The following is a 10115-nucleotide window of genomic DNA, read 5'->3' on the forward strand; positions in this document are numbered from 1 at the left end:
TAGCTAATCCCAGGACGCTCCTGACAGACATAGGGTCTGACAGGTTTCTTCATCTTTCCTCTGTTTTCTAGGATGTGAACATTCCTGCTGTTCTCCTTTGGGATCTTCCAAAATCCCCAGCAAAGTGTGTTGTGTAGGTTGAATTCTGTATTCAGGAGAAGGCACTCTTGGGCTGACTTAGACCAAGCAGGTTACCTCACAGACCTTGTTAATACATGAGAGAATGGCTTGCCTTTTTTGCAGTGACATGACATTTCTGGCTTATATTATTCTTTGGCTTTGTAATTATTTCCTGTACACCATTTGCCCTTCATCTTTGATTTTGTGAGCTTAAGTGTCACACCTTTTCCTGTTGAGGTGCATGTTATTTATTTCAGCCACTTACTCAGTTTTGTTAATGTACCTTTGAATTATGTAGTAAGAATAATAAAAATAAACTCAGGCTGTTTATTGTTCCTTCTTAATGCATAAGACCGAGCAAACACATAAGTGCAGTCCTTGGTCCTTCTTCCAAATCCTTATTGAAATAAGTGGTATTACTTGACTCAAGATTCCTGTGAAACTGCACTTTGAAACTTCAATTTTGAGAACGTAAATCACAAAATTTATAGTAGCTGTTGTTCAAGCAGATCCCTTATCCTAAAGTATTGTTATTACCTTGTTCAGGAGAATGTCAAGAGAGGCAGATCTGTGACCACATCCCTCTGATGTGATGTCCAGTTAGCATCTGTCATTCCCACTGTCTTCCAATTGGAAATTACTTCAGTCTTTCCAAATGATAAGTCCTAGTTTATTCTTTCCCTACCTGTGGAGTTTTCCATGTCACCATAGATTTTGGAGACCAAAAAGGATGAATCTGAGAGGACTGTGTGTTCTGGATGCACTTACATGCATCACTGATGTCACATTGACTTATCCCCTGGGCAATCTCTTATTTTAAGTCACCTGTAATTAATGCACATGTCCATCATTGTAGAACTCATATGACCTGCTGGTCTGGCCTGAGAAATGAGTGGCTTCTGCATGTAATCCCTATTTATCAGCAAATAGCAACATACCAGTAACTCTAATTAGGTATTTTATCAACCTGGTTAATGCAAACACGAATCTGAGTTTCAGTGGAGTTGATTCCTCACAGAAATGTTCCTGTTTTACTCTGAACTGAGTCTCATCTTTGCAAGCAATACTAACTGGGGAATTTTAAAGGAAGGGAAGAAAAAATGTACACAATCTGTGTTGTACTGAAATTTGTTTTTCAATTAATTTGAAACTGTTCATAAATTGTTGTAAACAGAAAGTATTTCCAGCCATTTATAAACACCAATAAGGACCTGTAACCATGGACACTCAGTCTTCACATTCGTTCCTCTCCCTATAGGCTTCAGTCTTTTTCCTTTTCACTTTTGTCATTGCTAACTGAAAGGCATAAAACTACAAATTAAAATGTAGCCTGTAGCACTTGCAGGAACTATCTTAACCTTTCATTGGAATTGTGCTGTTGAGGTGATATTTATTTGTTTAATTAAATGTCTCTTCTTTATTTCAGTTCTCCATTTAAGGAGAAGAAGGGCGATAGTCTCATTTCATTATTGGTACTCTAAATGAGTTGTGCACCGGAACAGCTAGTTTCCTTCACACATAATGCTTTCTCATCAGTTCTTTCACTTAGGTGATCAGCTTAGGGATAATTAAAACAATTTACTTTATTTCTAGCTAGTGTGCAGATACACGTCTGTATCTCCAGAGTAAAACCGCTAGACTGATGATGATGCTTTGTCATTCACAGCTGAATCTTGAAGGCACTGACTATTGCAATGAGTGAGCAGGAGCTTTAAAGAATCCTGAGTTATAACCAGTGAGCTCCATGAATTTAATGTCTTAGGACTAGGAAAGTAGATGAATTGAGGCCATTTTAGCATATCTTTGTTGCCTCTTGTTGGAATTGTTTGTTCAAGGGTTTTTCTCCCATCCAGATAAATTGGGCTTTATGGTTAAAATATGTGTAAAATATAAGTTACCAAATGATAAAAACAGTTATTTGTTCATTTTGGTCCACTATCCAGCCTCTGAGTGTCCTGGTGGAGTATGTTTGGTGGACAAGGAGAAATACAAATTATTTTCTTTTCAAAGGGGAATTTTAAGCCCATTGGCACAATTGCTGTTCAGCTTGTAGCAAGAGGTGAATTTGTAGAGTAACCATAACAACTGCACTGAGGGTATAGAAAAGGAATCCCAAAATTTTTCTTTAAGCTCCACCATGTAATGACTGACAGCTCCCAACAAAAGTTCTTACAGAGGGCATAATACCAAAATGAAATGGGTTTATTCAGGCTGGAGGGATATTGAGTTACCACTGAGTTACCATATACTGAGGCAGCCCTGCCGAATTATAGGTTTGGGATGCGATAACGGGCACAAGACCAATAGCTTTAGGGATAAACAGGTAATCTCTAAATAATGATATGGTGATAAAGACAGATTACTGGTGCAGTTATCCAGACTCTAACAACAGCATATTCAATAATTCACTAATACTGGGCTAGACTTAATATCTGGGCTCACAAAGATGTACAAGACCATGGCTGTCAGACAGGCAGGAAGCAAGGATGACTTCTCTGAACAAGCTACTTGGATCAGTTGACAAGTTCAGGAAATGTCAAATTCCCTGATGGGAATTCCATTTAGTTGTTGAGTCAGGAAAGCACTGTTTCCTTTTGTTCACCAGGCGTCATATCCCACCTCTCAGCCAGTTCTGTCTGTGGTGTGCACAGAGCTTGCTAGTACAATATAAGGCAATCCCACCGTTACTCTAATATATCAGTACATGATAATTTTGCAAGATAATAATGCTTTGGATGTGTATTTTTTTATTTTGAGCTCTTGCTGGTGCCACCACCTCGTATATATGAACAACAAATTGGACTGCATTAAAATGGCTTTGCATAGAACATTTTGTTGGGGGTCTTAAAGGACTTTCCAAAAGGGACTTTAAAGGTCTTTACACCGAGGTATACCAAAATTACCTTGTAAACCAGCATTTTCCCTATTCCAATTCACTGCTTTTTCCATAGTGCCTCTTATCTTGATTCACAGTTAGTCAGTAATTATGAGACACAAAATAACAGACTGGCAAGTGATGTAGTGTGACCAGTGCTCACTGAGTTTATAATAATCTATTTTGTTGAAACTAACAATGACTTCTCATGTTGCATTAACTTTTTAGGTGTTTGAGACAAGCTTCACCTTGTTTTTATGTATATAATTGAATGTGGACAGTAGAGAAAAGGTCCTTCCACAATATCTGCGTGGAAAATTTCATAGAGGTCTCAAGAACAGACAGAAAATCAGCAATTGTGAAACAACGTGAATCCTAAAGTTTAAGGGGGGGACTTATCAGTGAGTATAAATATATGGTGGCAGTGGCGGTAGAGATTGAACCAGACTCTTCAGCATTGCCCAGTGATATGTCAGGAAGCAGTGGGCACTGATTGAAGTGCAGGAAAGTCCATTTTTATGTAAGAAAAAGGTTTTTCACTGGATGAGGTTATCCAACAAGATTATGGACTCTCCATTTGTGGGAATGGTCAAAATCTGATCAGGCATGGCCCTGAGCAAGCTGCTCAAGGTGGACTAGACAGTTTCTGGAGGTGTCTTCTGACCTCTGTGATTAGTGGCTTCCAGGGTGATCACCTCTTGGCAGGATAAATGTTTTAAGAGCTGACAGTTTGGTAGCCTGGTTTATTTATCTTAGAATGTGGAATCACTGCAGAAGGAATTAGTCTCCAGTAATTATGAGAATATGCATGACTCTAAGACTCCTTCAGTGTTCATAATGGAAGGAAAACATGTTACTAGTCAGGGAGATAGCAGATTGTAATGCTTAGATCAGCTGCTAAATTACAATTAAAATGTTTCCTTTTGAAGTTGCTTTTTTCTGTGACTTGAGATATATTTATTTCTGGTGGCAATAACTTGGCATTCCAGCACACATCACTGAGAGGACAGAAGGCACACTCCTGAAGGTGCCATCACTACATGGTGCTGACATAGGAGCAGCACCATGGGCAGACCATTTGATCTGTTTTCCATGTCTGGAGGATCCCAAACAGTCTCTCCCCTTCCAGCAAGAGTGTTATGAGGCAGGAAAGAGAGTGAAGGGAAAGAATGAGGTACAATTTTCACCAAAAACACTGAAATAAGAGAAACCCATCCGGTGACATTTTCCTGGTAAAAGGATTAGACCTGAAGTTTTGTCGAAGAGTCTATATTTTAACAGGTCTTCATTTTAACCGAGTCTTCAGGAGGACTTTTTCAATAGTTTCATTACTCTTTTATTGCAAAAGTGGGTCATTTCACACTGTCATGCACAGAGCTTAGCAGGATTCATTCCCATAGTAAAGGAGGAGGAGTCAGCATTTTGGAGCCATAAGAGCACCTTCATCTCTGAGAGTCTTTAGTTAAGCTTTTCAGATCATCTAATAGAAACCTTTCCCTCTGGAAATGACCTTCTGTGTGGTCTAAGAGAGGTTGCTACTTCTAGAGAAAAATGTGTCTTTCATACTAAGACAAGAATTGGTCTGTTGGGTGGTTTTCCTCTTCCATAACTGAATTAGGATATGGAATTATTGATCACGAGAAGGCAAAATTGCATTTCTTTGTTTTAAAGGAGGTAAATTATGATATAAGGTGTACCTTAGATGGCTCTCGTTACTGTAGGTGTTTGTTTGCTTTTGTGATATCCTGAAATTTAAAAAAATGATACTTCAGAAGTAGAGAGCACCACCATTAAAAATTATGTGGTCACCTGTGCTCTTCATTTAAATGTAACAGATGTGACCTTGAGTAATATCATCCTCATCTGAACTGCAGTGACATCAACATGGATGGGGGTGTTTATGTTACTATTTGCAGCTGGACAAAGGTGATAAACCTATCCCAGGCAAAGAGTTCCCTTGGTGGTTTGGTACAGCTTTTGATTTGCTTCATTTAAAAAAATAATGGTGGTGTGATTGATGTTGTATTTTTCTAGTGCTGCTGATTTATTTGAAGCTGTAGAGGAATCTCCATCCTGAGCTTGCTGAAGGAACTTGGGAAGATGATAAGTTCAGTCTTTTAGGCATTGTGTCTTTGTAATCCTGATGGACAGTCCAGATCCATGGCAGAGGTTCCTAACAGACAGCAAACAAACTTTGAAGCTCTTATTTGAAATTCGACTGGCAAGTCTCTTTCTTTGTCGTTACTAATGATCCTGGCAGTTTCACTTGCCATCTGTTTTCCTGCTACAGATAACATTAAGCTGCATGCTTTCTTTCTTTCTTGTGAAACCCCAACTGTTCTTGTGCACAGTTTTACTTGATTGTTAGCTGAAACTGTTCCTTAATGATTGGGAGAAGCAGAAATTAAATTATATTTTGGATTAAACAGGAGACTAGGAGACTGGAGGTTTAGGTCCTTAGAGCTGATACGTTAGATCAAGTGCGCAGTAACGGCTTTAAAATTTGCATCACGCACACTATTTGGCTATTTCAGTCATAGCTGGTAGGGATTGATGCTACTTCTCATAAGAGTAAATAGGCATAAACACCATTAAAGAATTTATTTAGAAGCTAGGTTAAATAAAAATGAAGATCAGGTCATCTGAGGAGCTGAAGTGTTTTGATAAGCTGAGGCAAAACTGTAATTGGGCCTAGTTTTTCTGATAATTTCATGCTTGAAAAATTACCTTTCATTTTCACCTTCAAAAATTACCTTTTACTTGAAAAATTACCTTTCAATTACCTTTTGAAACCCCCAAATTATTGGCAGTTCTGGGAGACAAAGGTACCTATTAGATACCTAAATAAAGGTATTTGCAACCTTATTTCTTGGCGTCCCTTGGCTCTTTGGAATTTGTCTGTGTTACCTATACCATAGAGTGGTGCAGGATGTTGACTCACAGCAGGCACACCCATGGAGGGTACTTGGCAGAATAGTTATTAGGTATTGACTCCACGTGGACTGTACTGTTTACCTCTAAAGGAAAGAATTTATCTGGATCCACTGAGAAGCAATGGGACCAGATATCTTCATATTTGACCTTCTAAAATCTGAAATAAGAGCTAGAGAGAAGAATCCATGTTATGGGAATAAATTCTGCACATCATAGACTTTGATGATAAGGGTAAAAAATGCATGTACCCGCATATGCATCAGAAAAGGTGACATCCAAGGAAGAACAGGATTACTATCTGGCAGATAAAGTCACAATCTGGGGAGGTGCAGAAAATGAGGAAGAGAGCATTATGACTATGGTCACCTGATTAAACCACAGAGGGAACCAATATATGGCAAATGGTGAACTTGTGTATTATACTCTATTTTGTGTTAAACTTACAGAGGTGAGTTTCAGGTTTAGCTTCTCTTACCCTTATTTTGTCTGTATCCTAAATTTAATTTAGCACCGCTATCCTTTAAATTGTAGACTTTGAAGAATTACCTCATTAGTCTGGTTTGTGACTTACTTAATTTTGTATTTCTGTCTACTCTACCAGCCTGCAGGTGGTTTTTTTAAGTGAATTTCTTCCTGAGTGTCTGTGATTGTGTTTTAGTGCATTTCTGTCTAGACCGACAGCTGGTATAAATCAGCGTGATCACAATAGTTCCACTGAGATACTCTGCCTGTTTTCATATCAATTTTCTCACAGTTCAGGATGAACTCCAGCAGTTTTTGCTCTGCCAGAACTCATGTTTCTTCTCTGTGAAGTTCTGTTGTAACAGCTACAATGGGGATTGGCCCAACTGAAATGTGGAGTTTTTTCCTTTGTGCTTGTTTCAGATGGTAAATAGTATCTATAGTTCTAGGACAATAATACGTTTGCTTTAATAATCTTACTCAGCAAGTTATTCCTTACACCATTGCAATCCCATTAATTCTAAGAGGCTCTTATTAAAATTGCTTTATAAAATAGAAGTGCTTCTGTAATAAAGACAAAAAATGAAAGAAGCTGAGTGACAGGTATTATATTATACCATGTATCATATACTAATAGTGTATAGAATAACATGCTGGTTGACATAGGAAAGAATGTAGAGGTATGACCCATTAAAGAAAAAAAGCATTTCCCAGTACAATTGGATTCTAAAAGTGAAGAAAAAAACTAGCATGCAGTAATCTAAGTCATAATAGCTTTCCCTTTTTTGGCCACTTTGCAATGTATTTTGAAAAAACTAAAACTTTAAAATAAAGATTTATGAGGGTGTGAATGTGTCTATAATATTAAAAAATAGATAATTGAATTATTATTTCATTTGTGTGTCTTGGTACTATCCAATTCTGGCCTGCAGGCACTTTTACGTACCTGTTACTGTATTGCCCAAGCAGTTAAACAGGAATTAACGTGATAACTTAATGTGATGCTTAAACAGTTTGCATAGGACTCTGTTTCCCAGGTCAGTTTCTTAAGGCACAAAACCACTTGTTTTGGTTTGCTTCCTGTCTTGACCAAGGCATTTTCTGTGGGATTAAAATATTTTCCAAAGGTATTCAGCAAGTTGATAGTGGTACTGTTCTTTTGTTAGGATTGACTTCATGATCTGTTCATGGCAAGAGAGAAATGGAATCTCAGCTATTCAAAGAGATGATAGTAGTCATTCCCACAGATACCCCTGTGGAACATGGAGAAGATCTCTCTGGAACTAATGTCCTCTAGCTCTTCACAACCCCTGGCAATCCCACAACCAAAGGACAGGCCAAGAAATCTTAGAGGGAGGAAATACGCGCTTTGGCTTAGGTGGGGAAGCAAGCAGTTACTGTCACTTTTCTTTCCCTATTTTAAATGTAGAATGAAGAAGGTTTCCTACAGGAGGGAATGGTGAATAATTCAGATGTTCCTGTGGATCCTGAGAACGAGGCTTACGAAATGCCTCCAGAGGTAAATCTGTTGTGGTGTTTGCAGTGAATGCATGTAAGAGAAGGGCACGGGAGGAGGCTGCATGCATGAGTTACGTGAGCCCGGCACACACTGATGCTGTGAGCTGCAAGGGCACAGCAGAACTGTGGTCTCTTTGACCAAGGTCTGCCAGAGGTGCTGGGAATCAGAAAATTAATTGCTATTTTTGTTAGTAAGGGAGTAAAATGGGAAAATACTGTGTGTGTTTCAAAACACTTGATCCTGGGTTTCTGAGTAATGCACAGTAACCTTGTATCTTTTTCGTATGTTTAAAAGCGAATGCAGGACAAACTGCATCTTGATAGATTGTTTTAATAGCTTGGCCACTTACCAGTCCATCATGCTTTGTAAAACACGATCTTAAGTTAATGCAATTATGAGAGTAAATTATTTTGTTGGGTTTTATGAACCAGCTATCTAAAATATTACTGCAATATCTGGTGTGATGCATGAGTAGATGGAGTAGCAGTTTTATGGTAGCGCAGATTAGACTGAAAATGAGAGGTATAAAAAATTTAGGCCATGATCCAGTAGAAGACTTAAAGGCACATTTGAGCATAACATCTTGAATATCAGTGGAATTTTGGATGCTGCTCATGCGTCTATAGTTAAAGACTCCTTTAAATGATTGAGCGACTTGTATGAGGGTCCGCAGCACCTGGTGTGCCGCTCAGCCCAGAGGTTGTTCTCCTCCGTTTGCAAGTGAATTTTCATGGGTGGCCTCATGAGTTCCTGGCAACATCAGCTGAATTACGTGTTAGTCACTGTAAAAGTGAGAGTTAGTTCTCTTCTAAGTTCCATATCTTGTAAGGTACAGGATCTGGAAAATGTGACAAAATATAAATAAATGTCAAGATCCTGATTAAATGAGAATCCACACTGTTTTGGCATTGAATCCACCAGGACTAGAATAAACAGTGAAAGTAGAATGTATTTATCTAAAATACTAGCAGTGCTGATTTCTGCTCTCCCCATTAGGAAGAGTATCAAGACTATGAACCCGAAGCATGAGAGTCCTTTTCTTCCTTTTATCACCTGAGATCTACTAACTACTAAAGACGTCCCATCCTGTACAAGTGCTGAGTTCCAATGTGCCCAGTCGTAAAATTTTTTTACAGTTTTTACAGTGTATTTTGAAGTCTTCCATCAGCAATGATTGGAGTATCTGTGACCGCATCCACCTTGTTTCAGCATTTCCCTCCTGCTGAAATGAAACCGGTTGGCAGGGTCATTGTTGTGCTGTGGATATTGTGGCTTCAAGTTTAAAAGTTAAAAAAGAAAATCTTAAGTAAAAACACCTAAGTGTCTAATGCTTATTTCTAATTCTGTACATGTTTTGTTGATAGGCTGTCAGTAATTTGATATTGTTTATGATACAGTTTTTATTTGTTTCCTATGACTATTCTTTCTGTGCAGAGATGACTTATTGTGAGAGCTTTATATATATGTGTATGTATTATACATATAAAAAAAGTAATTGAGCATGAACTATGCACCTATAAATATTAGCTGTTGAAATTTTATTGTTTTGTGATGTGTTTTATTAACTTGTGTCTGTAAATAATGGTGTTCAACTGAAGCAAATAAAACATAACCCATTAAAAACAAATTTCTAAATTAGTGATGATTCCTAACACCACCTTTCCATTCCAAAAGGCCCTGTTAAAGCCTTCAGACTTGTTGCTTCTTGTAAAGGAACTGGAGGAACAAAACCAGCAAATGGCAGCCCAGTCTGTGCAAAAAACCATGGTGAAGAATGAGAGCATCAGGGCTGCTACCTCAGCTGGAGTAAACTGTTGACCAAATAGATTAATTTGTAAGTCTAATAAACTTTCTGTTGTAAGGACAACCTGAAAGTGACTGAAGTCATTAATAACAGGCTGCAGCAGATTATCAGGAAATCATGAGGCCTTTGAAGAATTTCTGTTTCGAGGTTGTTAAAGTGCTGGGGTATACAGTGATGGATTAGTTGCAGTGAATTTGTCTTGTATAAAGTTTCAGTTAGGAAAAGTACAGTCTACTGTCTGTTTTTAGACAGATTAATGTTCAGTTATTATGTTGCCTGGGCATTTTTCCATATAGAAAAAAAGATTTAAATGTGAGATGTTTTTATTTTTATCATGTTTTATTATTTGTTATTTTGGATCTAATGTTACCTCTAACCTGAAGTAGTTTTGTATTTAAGGT

General features: G+C 38.0%; 1 protein-coding gene across 3 annotated transcripts in view; it reads left to right on the top strand.

Annotated features, from left to right (window-relative positions):
• SNCA (synuclein alpha) overlaps positions 1–9537 on the top strand; it is a 63768-nt gene extending 54231 nt beyond the window's left edge. For all 3 annotated transcript variants that reach the window (XM_027636135.1, XM_027636133.1, XM_027636134.1), the window contains 2 exons: positions 7821–7910; positions 8907–9537. In XM_027636135.1, coding sequence (XP_027491936.1) covers positions 7821–7910; positions 8907–8939 — 123 coding nt within the window. In that variant the 3' untranslated portion in view covers positions 8940–9537. The remainder of the gene's footprint in view (positions 1–7820; positions 7911–8906) is intronic.
• The last annotated feature ends 578 nt before the right edge of the window (positions 9538–10115 follow it).

The sequence above is a fragment of the Corapipo altera genome, unplaced genomic scaffold (assembly GCF_003945725.1).
Source record: "Corapipo altera isolate COAL_440 unplaced genomic scaffold, ASM394572v1 22b, whole genome shotgun sequence".
Classification (NCBI taxonomy): Eukaryota; Metazoa; Chordata; class Aves; order Passeriformes; family Pipridae; genus Corapipo; species Corapipo altera.